The sequence below is a fragment of the Aulonocara stuartgranti genome (assembly GCF_965226115.1).
Source record: "Aulonocara stuartgranti genome assembly, chromosome: 7".
Taxonomy (NCBI): domain Eukaryota; kingdom Metazoa; phylum Chordata; class Actinopteri; order Cichliformes; family Cichlidae; genus Aulonocara; species Aulonocara stuartgranti.
The window spans coordinates 811317-832215 of NC_138945.1; the positions used below are offsets into that span (position 1 = coordinate 811317).

Here is a 20899-nt window from a genome sequence, read left to right on the forward strand (position 1 = left end):
CTAATGACATGGCCTCCTTGTTCACCTGATCTGAACCCCATTGAGAACCTGTGGTCCATCATCAAATGTGAGATTTACAAGGAGGGAAAACAGTACACCTCTCTGAACAGTGTCTGGGAGGCTGTGGTTGCTGCTGCACGCAATGTTGATGGTGAACAGATCAAAACACTGACAGAATCCATGGATGGCAGGCTTTTGAGTGTCCTTGCAAAGAAAGGTGGCTATATTGGTCGCTGATTTGTTTTTGTTTTGTTTTTGAATGTCAGAAATGTATATTTGTGAATGTGGAGATGTTATATTGGTTTCACTGGTAAAAATAAATAATTGAAATGGGTATATATTTGTTTTTTGTTAAGTTGCCTAATAATTGTGCACAGTAATAGTCACCTGCACACACAGATATCCCCCTAAAATAGCTAAAACTAAAAACTACTTCCACAAACATTCAGCTTTGATATTAATGAGTTTTTTGGGTTCATTGAGAAAATGGTTGTTGTTCAATAATAACATTATTCCTCAAAAATACAACTTGCCTAATAATTCTGCACTCCCTGTACACTCAAAAAAATAACTCTTTAAATGAACATAAAAAAATCATGGAAAGAATTTCCACGTGATTAAATTGCTTTATTTTAGCATTATGCAATTCTGTTACTCCAACTTAATGCACTCAAGTTGGACCAACTTAATTAAAGATTGATGAATCAACGTATTTACTGCATTTTGATCCAATATATTTTAATAGTGTTGATCCAACTTAAAGAGTTTTGTTCCAACTCAATTCAGTAGGTTTTCTCCAACTAATTTACTAAATTTGGTCCCAGCTTAAGTTAATTGAGTTGAACCAACTCATACAAATTAAGTTATTCCAACACAAGTCTTTAATGCTAATAGAAAGCAATTTAATCACGTGGAAATTCTTTCCATGATTATTTTAAGTTAATTTAAAGAGTAATTTTTTGGAGCATTTAACAAAGTCTAGAGTCTGGTTAACATACATTTCACTATTACATCTAAAAGGTAAATAAAAATTTGTCATACACATCTTTTTGTTTTCTCCAATTTATTGAATTTATAGCAAATTTCACATAATGTATAAAGAATACATGAAATGCAAGTACAAGTTACATAACAGAAAAAAAAGTAGTGGACAAAGTGGAAAGTTAACCTGTTAAAACAATTTTTTAACAACAATGAATGGCTGAAGCAGGTGATTTTCCGATGACTAATACAACTACTTTGAAGGTCAACAGATGCACTTTCAAAGGACCTCAAAGGTGTACCTGAGTTCCAGAGGGTAGCTCAGCTTCAGTGAATAGACCAGACCAAGCAACATTGTCACTGCAAAAACTACATTGCCCAACTCACCCATCACTTCCACCCCCTCTAGAACAATCACAACATCCTGAGGGTCATCGCCAGGCTCCGCACCCTCTGATCAAAAGACACAGATTCCAAAGACTGTCTCTGCTATGGCAGTGGCGATGCTTGTTATCAACTTCCTGTGACAATAAAACAAACAAAAAAAAGATAATGATTTCTCACTAATGTCCATTGCAAACAGTTTTAAAAGTAAATATCTGTTTTACATTAATGTAAAATACCTAAAAGCTTTACTCATTCAAGCCTTATAATAATGTAAATGTAATCAAAAATGACTGCCCGATATTTTTCCTGACTCAAGAGAAGTTCATTCAATACCTCAACAATGTCTTTCAAAATCTTGTGATAGGGGTGACTGTGGCACAGGAGGTAGAGCAAGTTGTCTACTGGTTTAATCCCTGGCTTCTCTAATCTGATACTAAAACTATCAATGGGTAACATACTGAACCCCAAGTTGCTCCTGATACATCCATTGAAGTGTAAATGTTACATAAAAATCTTGTATGAATGTGGGTATGAATGAGGTTATTATAATGATATTATAATAATGATAGTATAAAACACTCAAGAATGGTGTGTGTAGTATCCAGTGAGAAACTTAAAGCTCTTACTTTTCCTATTTTAAAAGGTATTTTTTACAGCCACCGGTAATTTATAGGAAAACCCCATCCCCTGAAACTTTTTGTATGTAGTTCAAGCTTATCTTTGATCATCTCCTTAGTTAAGGATACAGGCAAGTTAACATACCAGGTAATTCTTCACCAGCTTCTCAGGATCTTCATTCAGGTACACGCAAAGACCTTTGGCGATGTATTCTCTTCTGATTTCAACAGCATCAGTCTTTATACACAGAGGGGAAAAAAACAAATATATACGGAAATCCATCTCAACGACCTAGCAGTGGGATTAAAGAACTTTTAGTTGAATTACCAGGAATTTGTGAGAAATACAGAGGCTATTGTTTTACAGTCTTAATCTTTTCAAATAGTATTTATGCATTTTAGACAAGTCTGTCATTTTAATATTGTTTTGTAATTTGTGTATTAATTTAATCATGCCATACCCCCAATTCAAGAAAGTTTAGATGATGTGTACATAAAATCAGAATGCAATGTTTTCTTGGTCTCAAAACTATATGTCACTTACAAATGAATATATTACATTTTTAACATGGGAATGTGATAATTTTTAAGAAAAATATTAGCTCACCATGAATTTGATGAACTGGCCTGCCAGCTCTCCAGACCTTTCACCACCTGATAAGATTAAACATTTATTATCTTTACAGGAGGGAACTGCAAGTCTCCAAGTTTATTAAGTAGAAAAATATTTAATTTCAAAAAAATTAAAAAACAGGAAAACATATCTGTTCATGTTTTGTCTTTCCTCCTCAGTGTACTAAAAACACATAAATTGTTAAATAAACCACTGTCCATCAGTTGCAACTTACAAACTTACAAATTTCAACAACCCACACGTAAAATGTAAATTTATCACAACAGTCTCTGTGGTAGAGCCAAACTAGCTTATGTGCAGAGGTTAAGTTATAAACAATATCTATATTTGGAGTAGCTAAGTCTTTCATATTAGGCTATCATGCTAGCATGACATTGTGCTATATTCTTGCACTAACGTGTTAGCTAGCTAGAATGGCATAAACAAACAGATATTTAAAAAAACAAAAACAAAAAAACAAATGTGAATAAATAGAACTGAAAAGAATCGACAAACTAATGATACCTTTGTGCAAAAAGTATTTTCATCAAGATGGATAAAGATAGATTCACTCTTACCTTTCCAAGATGACCGTGAAGCAAACCATGTGCTTTCCTGCCTCTTGTTGTTTAGAATCTCACGTGATCTTGTGATATCGCGAGTCTTTAAGGCAGCTAACCACTCTTGTTAGATTTTATCATGTCATATCAACAAGAATAAATTTAAGAGGCGCTAAGTTGATAAATTTCATGTAGATCTTATATGATTTTATTACGTTCACCTTAGAAACATAAATTCATTGTGTTCAAATTACATGTTAGAGTCTTGTAAATGCAATAACCACCAAATTTCACTTTTTTGAGTGTATAGTGGGATCTCCCAGTGTGCACTGGTAATAAAGCTTTGATGAAAAATACTTCAGCTTCATGTGACTCTTCTCCAGCTGAATATCAAAAGGATCGGTGAGGTCAAGACGTGAACCTCAGCAGTATCAGGAATAACAAACTTATAAAGATAATAAAAGTCTAGTTAAACCATGTGACAAACCCGGACTCACCTGTGGGGTTAAACGTGTTTCTGCTCTGCTCCATGTTGTTTTTGTGAGGGCTGTGGGATGTCAGCTCCAGCTGACACGGAGGAGGAGGAGGAGGTGAGGAGGAGGTGAGGACGGAGCTCAGAGGAGACAGAGAGCAGCTGAGGACGGAGGAAGACTCGCTGCAGCAGATAAATGTGAGTCTGACTTTAATTTGTGAAACTAATATTTTAAGGATTTTCAGGAAAAGATGGATTTCAGAGACTTCATGGCTCAGTGAGAGTTTCAGGTTTACACTAAAAGGTCAGTTATCAGAAACCCGTGATCATATTTTGAATACATTTTATTTTGAAGGCAGATTTAAAATGTTTTGGATGATTAGTCTGGGCGGTTTCTGACCTCCATACAGCAGCTCACACTGAAAGCTGTCGCTGCCGTATGGAGGTCAAATAATGCCCGAATGACTACAGAAAAGCAGAAGGATGGAACCTGTACAGACGCGTGGACATTCCTGCTGCTCTCTGATTGGCTGAACTGATCTCGGGAGGTGAGGTGTGAGGCGCAGCTGTGACTCTACGGTCAGAAGCTTTATTTAAAAAACAGCTGAAATTTTTCAGGCTGGGACTCTGAAGGACTTTCAGGTTTGATTGTGGCGATGCTTCGTCGCCTCACGTGTATTATTTGTTGTCTCTGCATCCGACGTCTCCATGACGACGGCATCGCCGCAGATTGTCCCCGTGAGGGAAACCAGCAGGACGCCCACGAGTCCAGCTGCTCGTGAAGGCTGACGGTTCAAATTCCACTCAGATCCCAGCGGAGACTCTGCGATCACGAACCTTCAAGAACTTTACAAACGTGAGAAGCTCAAGTTTGATTTAACAGAACGGGAACGCCATCGTTACCGCCACGGGGAGGAAAAGACTTCAAATACAGCTGCATTAGAGGCTTTGACACAACCTCAACTGGAAGATGATGCTCATCTCTAAATGTGGGTAAAAGGAGACCTTTCACCTACTGTCACCTGCTCTGAGCACACACCTGTCCCACCTGCTGAGAAGAGCCTGAATGTTTCCCAGAATGCATTGCAGGCCTCAGACTGAGACTCATGCTGTTTTTAACACAGTTTAAATGATCTCCCTGGAAAAGTGATTGCACAGAACCAAATCTGGACTCGATCACCACCAACCAATCAAATGTCTGCATGACATCAGCAACCAAACACACCGGCTTTACAGAAAGATGGAAAAATTAGAATCATGTGATCGTCATCATCACTTTTACCGCTGGTTGCACGCTGGTTTGCATTCTCCAATCATCACTCCTCTTATGAAGGTTGATGCAGTCCGAAGATTTATTACACAGCTGCTCCACAAGAGCTTTTCCTTTTATTTGCTTTGCTGAGTGTCAGGAGCGCCGGCCTCAGTGATTCCTCATGTAGTGCAGTAATAACCTGTTTTGTACATGGCAGAGGGAACCCCTCAGCCTCTGAAGGACACATAGCCGTGCTGTTGCTGCAGTAACAAGAAATGGTGCAAAGAATAAAGATTAAAGGCCAGATGATATCCAAACACCCGTTCTTTCAGCCCGAGCCTGTTTTACAATAATGACGCTGATTTAGACATTCAGATTCACACAGATTGCACATTTGTCCTGCTTCCAAATGATGATGATTTACAAAACAGGCCGGTGTGCTCATTTCATTAATCCAATCCTAGTTTTGCATATGCACAGAGTAAAGTCGTTTAGAATAGAATAGAATTAGAATAGAATTCAACTTTATTGTCATTGCACATGCACAGGTACAGGGCAAGGAAATGCAGTTTGCATCCATCCAGAAGTGCTTAGTGATATAGATATATTACAATATATATTAGCAATAATATAGATATGTGAGTATATTACAGAAATGGGTCTATTATGGTATGTTATAATGTACACGGTATGAAGTATGTTGTGAATATTCTATAACTATAAGTATGTACAGGCTGTAGTGAGTACAAGCTATGTACAGGATATGAACAGGATATAAATATGAAAAACTACACAGAATATGAAATAAATAACTTTACAGAATCTGGGATATACAGCTATACAGAAATGGGAACTATGCAAGTTGTAAACAGTTGTAGAATTAAAGATTATCGAATGTACAGAATGATTATTTACACAGAGCTATACAGTAGTGCAGTTAAGATAAGTGAGGGTGTAGATAGTTTCTACAGAGGCTATATAAAGTGCTGGTGGTTGTGAGTGGTGGTTCAGTCCATGTTATTATTGTGTGTTTGAGGGTACAGTTGTCCATTTGTGACAGTAGATGCGGGAAAGGGTTTGTGAAACTCTGAACTGGTTCTCGTTCTCTTTGAATTTCTGCACGACCTGGTTTCATCTTAAATTCGTTAACACTGTTGACCCTGAAGAGATGTCCCTGCGTCTCGACAAGGACAATATGTTACGGTTTGGAGGAGGACTCAAGCGCAGGACTCCAGTTCTGATGCTCACAAGAAGGATTTATTTACAAGTCACCAGGTGTATATACAAGAAGGTGCGGGGGGTGCTATATACAGCTGAGTGGGGGGAGAAGGGGTCCCCAGGGAAGTCCAGGGGAAAGCACGCGTTCTTCAGATCATCCACACACACGATCACAGGCTCACACTCCGACACTGCCACACGGGAATCACACGGGGAAAATCCTGTAGACAGGGAGACAGGGTTAAGAACGACGCACAGAGGAAAACACTCTTAACTAGACTTTCTGTAGCTTGACTTCACTAACGCGTGGTAGACAATGATCCAGCGACGAACAGCAGTCACCTCTTGGCTTAAATGCTGCTCCCCTTAATGAGACCCAGGTGTCTCATCTCCCGAGGGCGTGGGCCGAGGGCGTGGGCCGAGGGCGTGGGCCGAGGGCGTGGGTCGAGGGCGTGGGCCGAGGGCGTGGGTTGAGGGCGTGGGCCGAGGGCGTGGGCCGAGGGCGTGAACCCACAGTGAGTTCCGCCCCGGCGAGAGAGAAGAGGAAGAGAAACAGAGAGGGCTGATCAGCGTGCAGCTGATCCGCCTGGCCGTGACACAATAAGGACCAGGACGAGTTTCACCCTTTAAAATATGACAAGAAGAATTTCTGACCAAGTCTAAGCATATGATGAGACAACCTGAGTAATAATATGAGCTAATAAAACACGTAAAAGGAGATTCAAATGGGACCCATCAATCCCAGAGGGACTCAGCAGACTCACAGAGCAGAGCAACTCAGATTCATTCAATTCAGTTTTATTTATAAAAATCACAACAACAGTTGCTTCAAGGAGCTTTATAATGTAAGGTAGATCCTACAATAATACAGAGAAAACCCAACAATCATATGACCCCCTATGAGCAAGCACTTTGGCGACAGTGGGAAGGAAAAACTCCCTTTTAACAGGAACAAACCTCCGGCAGAACCAGGCTCAGGGAGGGGCGGGGCCATCTGCTGTGATTGGTTGGGGTGAGAGAAGGAAGACAGGATAAAGACATGCTGTGGAAGAGAGACAGAGGTTAATAACAGATATGATTCAATGCAGAGAGGTCTGTTAACACATGTTCGCTCTGATGGAAGAAGAGTAATTAGGATTACATGAACAGGCAGATCAAAACAAAAAGCTAGGTTTGATGCTTGCTGGCTTGTCCCCACCAGCTGCAGCAGCAAAGCTGGTCACCATGAGTCTGGACGAAGACGCCCGCTGGCTGGAGTGGGTGACCAAACAGTTTGAGACCATCGCCGGAGAGGACAAAGAGATTGACCTGGAGGAGTTCAAAACAGCTCTCAAGGTCAAAGAGGTGAGAATGGACTGGTGAGCAGTTTAGAAAAAACACCTGAAATGGGCCTCAATAACTCGTGTCCTCTAATTGTTCGCAGTCTTTCTTTGCTGAGCGTTTCTTCGCACTGTTCGACTCAGACGGCAGCGGCTCCATCAGCCTGGACGAACTGCTCAAAGCTCTGGACCTCCTGATCCACGGCAACGAGACCGACAAGCTCCGCTTCCTGTTCCAGGTCTACGACGTGGATGGTCAGCATTCGCTCATGCATCAACATTTACAACATTTACAACAAGAGTTATTTTCAAATGTTTCAGTCTGTCTAACAGTTGTAGATAAGAGATAGCTGACGTCCTGAAGCAGGTAGAGGTCAGTTATCAGTTTTGTGGCCATGTTTCATTTTTATAACTCTGTAAAAGGCTGATGGGGTATCATCGTCAGCCCGCCAGGTGACGGGGCAGTTTCACTTAATCCTTTTTGCTTTCTGTAAACAGGCAGCGGTTCAATAGATCCAGACGAGCTGAAAACGGTTCTGAAGTCATGTTTGCGTGAGAGCGCCATCTCACTGCCGGAGGAGAAGCTGGATGACCTCACACTGGCTCTGTTTGAGTCCGCCGATAAGGACAACAGCGGCTCCATCACCTTTGAGGAGCTCAAAGCTGAACTGGAGACGTTCCCCGAGGTGATGGAGAACCTCACCATCAGGTCAGTACTGATGTCTGTTTATACACCTGTAAACCTGCAGACCTGCTAATACACCTGTAAACCTGCAGACCTGTTTATACACCTGTAAACCTGCAGACCTGCTAATACACCTGTAAACCTGCAGACCTGTTTATACACCTGTAAACCTGCAGACCTGTTTATACATCTGTAAACCTGCAGACCTGTTTATACACCTGCAAACCTGCAGACCTGTTTATACACCTGCAAACCTGCAGACCTGTTTATACATCTGTAAACCTGCAGACCTGCTAATACACCTGTAAACCTGCAGACCTGCTAATACACCTGTAAACCTGCAGACCTGTTTATACATCTGTAAACCTGCAGACCTGCTAATACACCTGTAAACCTGCAGACCTGTTTATACACCTGTAAACCTGCAGACCTGTTTATACACCTGTAAACCTGCAGACCTGCTAATACACCTGTAAACCTGCAGACCCGTCTATACACCTGTAAACTTGCAGACCCGTCTATACACCTGTAAACCTGCAGACCCGTTTATACACCTGTAAACCTGCAGACCTGTTTATACACCTGTAAACCTGCAGACCTGCTTATACACCTGCAAACCTGCAGACCTGCTTATACACCTGTAAACTTGCAGACCTGTTTATACATCTGTAAACCTGCAGATCTGCTAATACACCTGTAAACCTGCAGACCTGCTTATACACCTGCAAACCTGCAGACCTGTTTATACACCTGTAAACCTGCAGACCTGCTAATACACCTGTAAACCTGCAGATCTGCTAATACACCTGTAAACCTGCAGACCTGCTTATACACCTGTAAACCTGCAGACCTGCTTATACACCTGTAAACCTGCAGACCTGCTAATACACCTGTAAACCTGCAGACCCGTCTATACACCTGTAAACTTGCAGACCCGTCTATACACCTGTAAACCTGCAGACCCGTTTATACACCTGTAAACCTGCAGACCTGTTTATACACCTGTAAACCTGCAGACCAGTTTATACACCTGTAAACCTGCAGACCTGTTTTTACACCTGTAAACCTGCAGACCAGTTTATACACCTGTAAACCTGCAGACCAGTTTATACACCTGTAAACCTGCAGACCTGTTTATACACCTGTAAACCTGCAGACCTGCTAATACACCTGTAAACCTGCAGACCAGTTTATACACCTGTAAACCTGCAGACCTGTTTTTACACCTGTAAACCTGCAGACCAGTTTATACACCTGTAAACCTGCAGACCTGCTAATACACCTGTAAACCTGCAGACCAGTTTATACACCTGTAAACCTGCAGACCTGTTTTTACACCTGTAAACCTGCAGACCTGTTTATACACCTGTAAACCTGCAGACCTGCTAATACACCTGTAAACCTGCAGACCTGTTTATACACCTGTAAACCTGCAGACCTGTTTATACACCTGTAAACCTGCAGACCTGCTAATACACCTGTAAACCTGCAGACCTGTTTATACACCTGTAAACCTGCAGACCTGTTTATACACCTGTAAACCTGCAGACCTGCTAATACACCTGTAAACCTGCAGATCTGCTAATACACCTGTAAACCTGCAGACCTGTTTATACATCTGTAAACCTGCAGACCTGTCTATACACCTGTAAACCTGCAGACCTGTTTATACACCTGTAAACCTGCAGACCTGTTTATACATCTGTAAACCTGCAGACCTGTCTATACACCTGTAAACCTGCAGACCTGTTTATACATCTGTAAACCTGCAGACCTGTCTATACACCTGTAAACCTGCAGACCTGTTTATACACCTGTAAACCTGCAGATCTGCTAATACACCTGTAAACCTGCAGACCTGTTTATACACCTGTAAACCTGCAGACCTGTTTATACACCTGTAAACCTGCAGACCTGTTTATACACCTGTAAACCTGCAGACCTGTTTATACATCTGTAAACCTGCAGACCTGTTTATACATCTGTAAACCTGCAGACCTGTTTATACATCTGTAAACCTGCAGACCTGTTTATACACCTGTAAACCTGCAGACCTGCTAATACACCTGTAAACCTGCAGACCTGTTTATACACCTGTAAACCTGCAGACCTGTTTTTACACCTGTAAACCTGCAGACCTGTTTATACACCTGTAAACCTGCAGACCTGTTTATACATCTGTAAACCTGCAGATCTGCTAATACACCTGTAAACCTGCAGACCTGCTAATACACCTGTAAACCTGCAGACCTGCTAATACACCTGTTCTGTTTTTCATCTTCCCCTCAGCGCTGCTAACTGGCTGAAGCCTCCTGATCTGGACCAGAAGAAGCGTCACACCCCTCGCTACCTGACCCGGGCCTACTGGCAGAACAACAGCCGGAAGCTGCTGTTCCTGGCTGTGTACTCCCTCCTTAATCTGCTGCTGTTCATCGTCGCCATGTTGCGCCACAGCTACGGTGGGCCTTGGTTCATGGTGGCCAAAGGCTGCGGCCAGTGCCTCAACTTTAACTGCACCTTCGTCATGGTATGACACAAACTGCATCCTTACGTGTCTGTGCCTCTTTCCCTCCATCGTGGTGCCGGTGCAAGAAATGGCTTCCGGTCGAGAGCCGGTTCTCCCACCGTGCCTTTTCGGCTTCAGCCTGCATTTCCATTAGCATCATGTTCCATCCACACTATGGTGGACATGCGATGTGGGCTGCATAAGTGGAACATCTAAAAGGCCGTCTTTGCTGCATTAACCCCTGACATAGCCACCATCGGGTCCAGTCTGGACCAGTTGGAAGCAGTGAAACCAGTTCTAATGCCAGCACCACATGGCGCCACATTTCTACACATAACACTCATGAAAAGGTTTTTAAATTTGATGCACTACTCACAGCAGATGATACCTAAACCTATCAGAGCTGTATCAGAGGAGAACTAAACTGATTGTGGATATAAAACAGTAATTTTACGCTGACTGATTTTTTCTGTCTACACAAAAAAAGCAACAAAAGCAATAAAGTAACAAACGTGCAGCTGCTCCTGTTTATGTGGGTGCTGTCTGTACCAACCACAGTATTTATCACAGTCATTAAACTCATGATCACCCAGCAGAATGAAGCCACCAGTTAACCCAGCTAAACCTGTGAGGCAATAATCATTGCACCACAGCTGAGTACTTTCACACAAAGGAAAGGAATCAGCAGAGAGGGGGCTGTGCTGTGTCTTAGTGTCCAGCAGAGGGCAGCACAGACGTTTCCTTCTCTATTTATCTTGTGCAGTGCAGCTGAAAACAAAACACACATGTGCTGATTCAAATCAGAGCTGCCTGCAAACTCAGATAAAGCCAGGAAAGAGGAAACACCCAGGAGTCAGATCAGCACGTAAGCTGCATCACTGAGCTTGGACCCGCTGCACCATCCTGTGATTCAGAGTGGTGTCACATGACAGTATGAGCGTAAGTCCAGCTGAAATCTCAGCACACGCGTGTTGTGGTGGCGTCTTCGTTTCCAGGTGCTGATGCTGCGGCGCTGTTTGACCTGGCTCAGGGCCACGTGGGTGGTGAGGGTGTTTCCTCTGGATCAGAACATCCTGCTGCACCAGATTGTGGGCTGCGCCATCCTCGGATTCACGCTGGTGCACACCGCCGCACACGCCTTTAACTTCGGTATAAGCACACACCCACAAGCACACAGGTGTATACAGGTGTAAACAGGTGTAGACTGGCGTCCCGGTGCTGTTTGTCTCAGTCCAGATGACGGAGAGCGGTGAGTACAGCCTGTGGGAGTACCTGCTGACCACCCGCCCTGGGATTGGCTGGGTGAAGGGGACAGCCTCGCTGACTGGAGTCGTCCTGCAGGTGCTGATCTGCCTCATGGTGCTCTGCTCCAGCACGTTCGTGCGCCGCAGCGGACACTTCGAGGTAATAGACACGGTTTTCTCTGTGTGCGTGGTCTGCTTCCTGCCGCGAGATGCTGACCGCCGTTTCCTCCGCAGGTCTTTTACTGGTCTCACCTGTCCTATGTGTGGGTTTGGATCCTGCTGATCATTCACTGTGCAAACTTCTGGAAGTGGTTCGTGGTTCCAGGTCTGGTGTTCGTGCTGGAGAAGATCGTGGGGATTGCCGTGTCCCATATGGGAGGCCTCTACATCGTGGAGGTCAACCTGCTGCCTTCCAAGGTGCCGAACACAAAGCGAGCCCGGCGCCCCGATCGGCGCCCGAGGTCCACCGATGTCTGATGGTGTTTTTTGTCTGTCAGGTGACTCATCTGGTGATCAAGCGTCCCCAGTTCTTCCAGTTCAAACCTGGAGATTATGTCTTCATCAACATCCCAGTGATCGCCAAATATGAGTGGCACCCGTTCACCATCAGCAGCGCTCCCGAGCAGTCAGGTACACCTCACACTCTCAGCACTGAAACAGTCCTCATAGGTTCAGCCGGTCCCAGACTTTTGGATGCGCTCTCAGGGCTTTCTGTCCGCTGGACTGCAGTGGAGTCTGAGCTCTACGTTACACATGAGGTAACATTTCTAGTAAAAAAACCCGCAGATTCCACCTGCTGACACTGAGAACAATGAGCTGAAAGACTCCAGCAGGTATAACTGTGGATGGGAATGGCAGAACCTTTCAGCTTAGAACGTTGGTTTGTGTTTATTGATCCTCTCTGATGAGATTTCAGGTAAAAGCTTCGGTCTCCTTTTTGTTTAGTTTCTCTGGGTGGGTTTTAACCGTCTAATGAAACTGGTGTAAGTTCTGTGTCTTCACTTGTCGTTCTGCAGATACTCTGTGGCTGCACATCCGCTCGCTGGGCCAGTGGACCACCCGGCTGTATGAGTACTTCAGAGAGCTGGAGAGCGAGGCTCTGGGTCCCAACAGACTCGCCACCAGCCTGCGGAAGCGCCGGCAGCTGCCGAGAGCTCAGGTTAGACTCTGACACACCTGCACTCGCTGGGTCTCCGCCTGCTTCCTGTGCGTGACATCTCCAATGTGGTTTCCTGTAGGACGACATGTTCAGCTCTGCCGATGGTAACGGAGCCGTGGCGTCTAATGAGGACGGCGCCATCGAGCTGACGATGTACCGACAGAGCGGCTCGCCGTCGGGCGAGGCCTCCGAGTCCGGAGATCAGGGACTCGTGCAACCTTTTCCAGACGGTCTGGGATCAGCAGAGCGAGGAGAGGTCAGGAGGAGAGTTCAGCCTTTAACAAATATGAATCTACTGCACTGAGAAGAACGAACCACATCATAAGTCTGAGACATTCATCCCTGCCTCGTAATGATCGCTATGAAGGGCCAGACATGTAAAGTTTATCTACATGCTTCAATAAATCAGCAACATAAATACAAATATCCTCGATCATATTGTTGGAAATCTCTGTTATTAGTTCCAGAAAACATGTAGTTAAATAACACCTGCATCTGCAAGCCACTTTGCCCCCCTCCTTACTGAAATATATTTGAACCATTTTCTTTGCCCAGTAAACTTACAGAAATCTGATGACACCTTCAATGTGTGTTTGGTTTACTGACAGAAGAGTTTTAGTACATGTGTTTCTGGTTTTCTTCTAAACTGCAGGTTTCTGCCAAGCTGACTGAGAACCACAGATTCTGCAACATCAAGGTGAGGAGCTCAGAGCATGAATCAGTTTTTATATGATTGTGTATAAGTTACAGTGAGAAGAGCTCTGTGGCAGTGTTGAACCAGCAGACAATTATTATCATTATTTTATCAGCCTTCGCACACAGTATCAGGTTTTCCCCTGAAAGTCCAAAAAGCCCAAAATTTGGAGGTTGGGTGGAGGAACATGTTATTAAAATGGACTTAAACTCCCTGACAGTTGGTAGTTCAGGCAGTTTCGGCTCCTTATAGGGCAGCAAGAGATTCATATGTTCAGATTCAGATTCTTCGGTTTATGTGTGAAAAACTTGGTTTGGGTTTACACCAGGGGTGGGCAATCTCAGTCCACGAGGGCTGGTGTCCCCTGCAGGTTTTAGTTGTGTCCTCGAACCAACACAGCTGGTTTAAATGGCTAAATTAGCTCCTCAACATGTCCTGAAGTTCTCCAGAGGCCTGGTAACGAACTAATCATGTGATTGACCCAGGGTGAGATCTAAAACCTGCAGGACACCGGCCCTCGTGGACTGAGATTGCCCACCCCTGGTTTACACTGACAGGTTTGATTTTGCAACGTTTTTCTCTATGATGTGAAATTTTCTTCCTGTTAAAATAATTTAATATGAGTTTGAAAAAAACATTTTTTATTTGTATTTCTGATTTTTTTGTGAAGCACTTTGTGATTTTTATCTGTGAAATGTGCTATAAATACATTTTACTTACTTACTATGTGCACACAAAAAGGATTTTTCCATGTTTTTGCAGTGAGACCTGGCAGATCCATCACATTGCCTTTGCTTCGTTCTCAGCACTGTTTATATCATCTGTATTTCTTTGTAGAAAGAGTTTGTGTAAAAACCGACTCTGCTGGGAAAATAGAGCTCAAAGAGAGCGAACATTGGTCAGAGTCATTGTGCTGTTTCTGAAAAACTTACAGCTTTAGCCGAAACTACATAGGACCGAGAGTAGAACCCTGAGGAACACCTCTGACACTGTGGGTGAAACCGTTAACCTTCAGCTGACACAGGCGTAGTTTGTCAGGAATCGCTCGTTTCAGACGCAGCTTCTTGTTGAATGTCTGCCATGTGACAGTGTTACGTAGACGGGCCGTACGGGACTCCGACACGGCAGATCTTTGCCTCCGAACACGCCGTTCTGATCGGGGCAGGAATCGGCATCACACCCTTCGCCTCCATCCTGCAAAGCATCATGTACCGGTAAGACGCCCACAGACCTGTGCTCCACCCCTCAGTCCCTCCATCAGCCCAGCTGTTCAGTTCAAGTCATGTGTAAACTGCAAGTTTATAATCAGCTGTAATCTGTCGACATGCTGGACGTTTATTCAGGATCTCTCCTCATTGCTCTGCTGTGATAATATAATCAATGAGAATAAGCTCCAGTGATGTCCTCTTTCAGCTTTGCCAGAAAATAGAGTTATGTGATACTGGATCATTTTCAACAATAAATAAAAAGTTGTTCATTTTTTTTTACTTTTAGGACTCAGAAGGTTAGACGCGTTATAATTACGTCTCTCGTGTTCAGTCACCCTCTCCACCGTTTGTTTTTTACAGTGAGTAAAATCATGAAATGAATATAAAACTGACTCCAGGTGTTTCTGCGGCTCAGGTACCGCATGAGGAAGCAGAACTGTCCCAGCTGTAAATACTCGTGGTGCGAGAACATCAAAGACAGCGAGATGAAGCTGCGCAAAGTAAGAAAAGTGCATCCCAACAACAGCTCACTGTACTGCAATGAAGCACACGTGGACACCAGGATGTTCTTCACCCTGCAGGTTGACTTCATCTGGATCAACAGAGACCAGAAGTCCTTCGAGTGGTTTGTCAGTTTGCTCACCAAACTGGAGATGGACCAGGCCGACGAGGAGCCGGAAGGTGAGAGAGATGCTTCAAATTAGAGAGGGAAAGAGCATGGGGAGGAAGGAAGGGATGGAGTCGGTTAATATTACGTAAATGGAAGTAAGCAGACCGGGTAATGTAATTAACGTGAGACTGGAATGAAAGAGTATTATCAAGTATGACACCCAAACTCTTAACCTGAGAAGAGGGAAGGGTGGGAGAATTTTCAATGTTAATGGAAAAGCTGTGGGCTTTGGTTAAGATAGAAGCTGTACCAACAAGTAAAACTTCAGTTTTATTACTGTTGAGTTTGAGGAAATTGGAGGAGAACCAGGGTCTAATCTCAATAAGACAGTCTGAGAGGGAGGAAGGTGGGAGGGATGAACTGGGTTTAGAAGAAAGGCAGAGCTGGGTGTCATCGGCATAACAGTGAAAATTTATATTATATTTTCGGAATATATAACCAAGACGGAGCATGTAAGTAATGAATAAAAGAGGCCCTAATACTGAACCCTGGGGCACACCAGCAGAAACAGGACAGAGAGCTGAAGAATGGGATTTAAATTGGATAAACTGAGTGCGGTCTGAGAGATAGGAGGTGAACCAGGTAAGTGGGGTATGACTAATACCAATGGAAGCTCACCGGTTCAGGAGAATATTGTGAGAAATGGTATCAAACGCCGCACTAAGATCAAGAAGGATGAGGATGGATAGGAGACCAGAATCAGCTGCCATCAGAAGGTCATTGGTAATCCTTAACAGAGCAGTTTCTGTGCTATGATTGGGGCGGAAACCAGATTGAAATGGTTCATAGAGATTATGGTCATTGAGATGTGAATGAAGCTGGGCGGCGACAACTTTTTCAAGAATTTTTGAAATAAAGGGGAGATTTGATATAGGGCGAAGATTATCAAAGTTATTGGGGTCTGCACCAGGCTTTTTGAGAGTTGGAATAACAGAAGCCTTTTTCAGTGCTTCAGGAACAATCCCAGTGTTCAGGGAGGAATGAATAATATTGGTTATGAGAGGAGCTAAAGAGGGAAGACAGGCTTTAACTAACACAGTAGGGAGAGGGTCAAGTTGACAGGTGGATGACTTAGATTTTTTAATGAGATTAGATACATCAGTTATGGAGGGAAGAGTAAAGCTTGAAAATAGCTGACAGGAAGACAGTGGGGGAAACAGGAAGTCTACTTCAGAGTCAGGAGCTCCCACAGAGTTAAGTTGATGGTGGATATCTGAGATTTTACAAGTGAAAAAAGAGATAAGAGAATTGCAAAAATCAACAGAATACATGTGGGAGGGCAATGTGTCTGGAGGTTTTGTAATTTTACTGAACAATGAATAGAGGGACCTGGAGTTACCTTCATTAGAGCTAATTAAACCAGAGTAGTAAGCAGATTTGGCTGAGGCAATGCAGTCCTTATAGAACAAAACATGATCATTGTGCATTTCTTTATGTACAGTAAGTCCGGTTTTCTTGAATAGACGTTCGAGTTGGCGTCCTTTAGCTTTAAGGTGACGCAGGTCGGAGGTAAACCATGGAGCTGAACGGGAAAATGAGACAGTTCGATGTTTAAGGGGAGCAAATATGTTAAGAAGGTTATGAAGGTTGACATTATAATGACAAACGAGTTCATGAGGGGTTGAGGAACAGTGGATAGATGGAAGGTCGTGGACGGCAGATGAAAAAACAGCTGGGTTGATATTACTAATTTTCCTAAAAGTGATATTACAAGAGACACAGGTTTTGGAAGCGGTTATGTTTGCATCAAAAGAAATAAACATATGATCAGACTGGGGAAACAATGTGGCTTTACAATGGGTGGGGGTAATGCCAGAACTACAGACCAAATCCAGGATATGACCTTTAGAGTGGGTAGGAAATTTTATGTATTGTAGAAGCCCAAAACTTTCCAGGCAGGAGGTAAAATCTCTGGAAAGAGGGATTTTATTATTGTCCATATGAATATTGAAGTCACCAGCAATGATGAGATTTGGAGAAAGTACAGAGAAATGAGTGAGAAGAGCAGAAAATTCATTTAAAAACTCCTTGTTTGGCTTAGGTGGCCGATAAACAGTACATATGATGGTGGGGGTAGATCCAGGGAGCTGTAGTGCAGTGTATTCAAATGAATGGGAGGGAGGGGCAGAGACAGGGGCTGTATCCCGATTCAGGGTCTGCAGCCTTAAAGGCCGCATTTTAAGGCCGATTACGTCACAGCGACGCGACGAAGGCTGTCCCAATTTGAAGGCTGCTCGAAATGCGGCCCTCAAATGCGTCCTTCATTTCCCTGAATTTTAAGCCTGTGGCGGTGTAGACTTCAGTCGTGTCCAAATTCATGGGCTGCATCCTCCTGAGGACCCGGCCTTCGCGGTCTACGTAGGCCGGATCCTCAGAGGGTCGGGTAGGCCGGAAGTAAACGGCTGTGAAATTGGACGGTCTCGCCTTCTGATTAGCGTCGCCGCTGTCTCGGTGGAGTTTAATAAACTCAGCCGTCTGCTCCTTGCTATCTAAAATATAACCAGACACTGGCGTAAATTCTCGACTGTCTCATACTTCTGTTTAATCAGTTTTCTGTTTGACGTTTATTCAGCTGTGTGAAAACCAAGGAGGAACCCACCCGGGGGATTAATAAAGTTTTATTTTATCTAATCTAATAACTTTAATCTCAGCCAAACCGATTTACACACGAACAAACAAAACACTGAAAAAAGCCCAACAATAGTATTTTTAGGTTGTCTAAGTGACTTATATATTACATTTAACCCGAGTAGCAAAACTCCGCGGTGATCTGAAAATGATGTGCCGTTCTCGGCGGCTTCAGTGACCCTCAAGCTCCTGGCTAGCTGTCGAGCTGGTGGGTAGCAGACGTCTCCGAAAACGTCGAAGCACTTTTGCAAATATGCGATATCTTGATAAACCGAGCAGATATTTGATGTTTGCACAGCTACTTTCTCGCCAGGAGTGGAGTCATTGAGAGAAACAAAGTCATTGGGCTGTTGCCATGTTTCAGTCAAGCAAAGAAAGTCCAACTTACGATCACAGAGGAGATCATGGACGAGATGTCCCTTACCAGTGAGAGAGCGGATGTTTAATAGACCGAACTTGATGCTGGAGTTGCCATGCCTGACAGTGGGCTTAGTTGATCTAGCCAGGTGGGCCAGCACACTGTGGTCAGTCTTGCAGGGAGGACGACGAGTTTTTGACCAGATGGAAAATATTGAGTTAGTGTCACTGATGTTGAACTTCCGCCGAAGCCCTCGGTGGATATACCTGCGGCGGGGCTGGAAGGCGATGTCCGGGTAGAAGTATAGAGCCACAGGTGGAGAGACAGCCAGGCAGAAACAGAGCTGCAAAAGATCCGTAGCAGAGTACTGGAGAGGAGCTGTCGCCGGGTGATGAATGATGGATAAAAAAACTCCAGGTGAGCCACACCAACACCCTGTGGATCCGCATCTTAATCAGGGCCGAGCACTGAGCACAGACGGAGGGACCGAACACTGACAGCTGCAGCGCAAGCAATAAAAGCCCGCAGATATTGCGAAAACAAGTCAAAGCAGGGTTGCGCCTTAGATACTTGGTTCAAATTGTCGTCAGCAACTGAAAAAAAATTATAATAAAAATAGTAATAGTAGATAATAATAACAACCGGTGAGCAGCGGCAGCAAGCGCGCCAACGTTCACTCGACCGGACGTCCAATATCTCCTGTGAATATTGATCGTATAGACGTCTGTGAGGGAAGTCTTCATCTCTGAGCTCAGTAAACACTTTCCTGATGAGTTTATGGTCTCAGCCGCTGGTTTCAGGTCTTAAGAAATAAAACGAATTAATTTTGGAAATGATGATGTCATTAGAGACACAAAGCAGCAGATTCAGGACAACGTCTGGAAATGTAGACAGACTTTGAAGACACTAATAATAGTTTTCATTATTGAGTTATTTCCTTCCACGTGGTGTTTAAAGTCCTGCAGAGACGCTGCTGTGCGCTCGTTAACACAATGCTGATGTTTGTTAGGACGCTTCCTGGAGATGCACATGTACATGACGTCAGCGCTCAGCAAGAACGACATGAAGGCCATTGGCCTGCAGATGGCGCTCGACCTTCTGGCCAAGAAGGAGAAGAGAGACTCGATCACTGGACTGAGGACCAGAACCCAACCGGGCCGACCCGAGTGGGGGAAGGTGAGGCGTTGCGTTGGTTTAACTTGGTCTTCTTCTTTTCTGTTATTGGTATTTTTCAAGGAGAGTTTGGGACCCTTCCTGAATAGTTTTGGAAGGTTTTGGTAGAGTGTCCTCTTTGGGTGACATGTGATCCTGGACCTGATAAAGTAACGTTGGGCTAAATCAGACAGGCTCAACACGGCGAAAATGTTTTGGCTTTAAATAGAGGCTACAAACAGAAAATAGCGTCCATGGACATCTGCTTCTCGGGGGGACATTCGCACCAGACTCTGTCAGGAGTCACCACACATGAGTTCATCACAAATTCGGAAAGTTCTCCTTAAAATTTTGTAAAGACTGAAAAATTTAGCAATGAACCTATCTCTGAGGTTTCAGGCTGCCATGGATGGCCATTTAAAACATTTAAGGTCCTGGATGTTAGTTCCTGGAAAGGAAACTACTTCTTCTGGAGTTTATTTTATTGAAGTAGAGGGGAGACCGAGACATGATGGTTCTCCAATAGCGGTTTAGTTTTATCAATCAAGGAGCGTCGGTGTGTTTTGCAGTATCAGCTCCTAATAAAATACTCTGTGTGTGTGTTTCAGGTGTTTCAGAAGGTGTCTGAGGAGAACAAAGGGAAGGTACATGTGTTTTACTGCGGCGCTCCCGCTCTGGCCAAAGTCATCAAAGCTCAGTGTGAACACTTCGGCTTCAACTTCTACAAGGAGAACTTCTGAGGAGGTCACGGGCCGTCAGCACACACCTGCAGCTGTGTGTGTGTGTGTGCGTGTGTGCGTGTATCGCTGATGTTGTGGAGACATTAATCATTTTATGTGTTCACATTTTGTTGGACCCGCCTCCTTTTTGGGGGTGTGACGCACAGAGTATGGGGCTTTGTCGAAAGTGACCTATCGTGAGAGCAGCTTCGCATGATTTACAGCTCAAAATAATCCTTCTTTATCAGAAACTGGCCCTAGGAACTTCCTGTCAAAGTGGAATAAAGACAATTTGTGTTGCATTTGTATTTGTTGTAACTTCTGCTGCCCTCTTGGAAAAAAAGAGACCTGGTCTCTCAGTGAGACTTTTCCCTGCACAGGTTAGAGAAATATCCCAGTAATGTTTATGGACCTTATGGGTTTGTATGGAAGCTTGTTTCTACTACTGGAAAAAAAA

General features: G+C 43.9%; 1 protein-coding gene and 1 long non-coding RNA gene across 3 annotated transcripts; one reads left to right on the forward strand and one right to left on the reverse strand.

Annotated features, from left to right (window-relative positions):
• Positions 1-1307: 1307 nt before the first annotated feature.
• On the reverse strand, positions 1308-3332 carry LOC309709446. 2 transcript variants are annotated; one of them, XR_014277515.1, is made up of 4 exons: positions 3177-3332; positions 2593-2639; positions 2131-2223; positions 1308-1502 (listed from the first exon to the last, which is right to left on the reverse strand). It is a non-coding gene; the product is annotated as an uncharacterized lncRNA (long non-coding RNA). The 2 variants fall into 2 exon arrangements; XR_014277516.1 differs by having other exon boundaries at positions 2593-2781.
• nox5 (NADPH oxidase, EF-hand calcium binding domain 5) lies at positions 3329-20463 on the forward strand (the record flags this gene model as incomplete). Its single annotated transcript, XM_082538066.1, is given in 19 exon segments — positions 3329-3560; positions 3704-3748; positions 3753-3828; positions 7302-7444; positions 7524-7674; positions 7918-8128; positions 10394-10631; positions 11606-11759; positions 11842-12014; positions 12089-12271; positions 12352-12484; positions 12871-13013; positions 13093-13269; positions 13666-13710; positions 14797-14921; positions 15331-15415; positions 15497-15596; positions 19581-19747; positions 20332-20463. Coding segments are annotated over 18 exon segments (2472 nt in total). The 5' UTR covers positions 3329-3560; positions 3704-3712.
• Between the last annotated feature and the right edge of the window lie 436 nt (positions 20464-20899).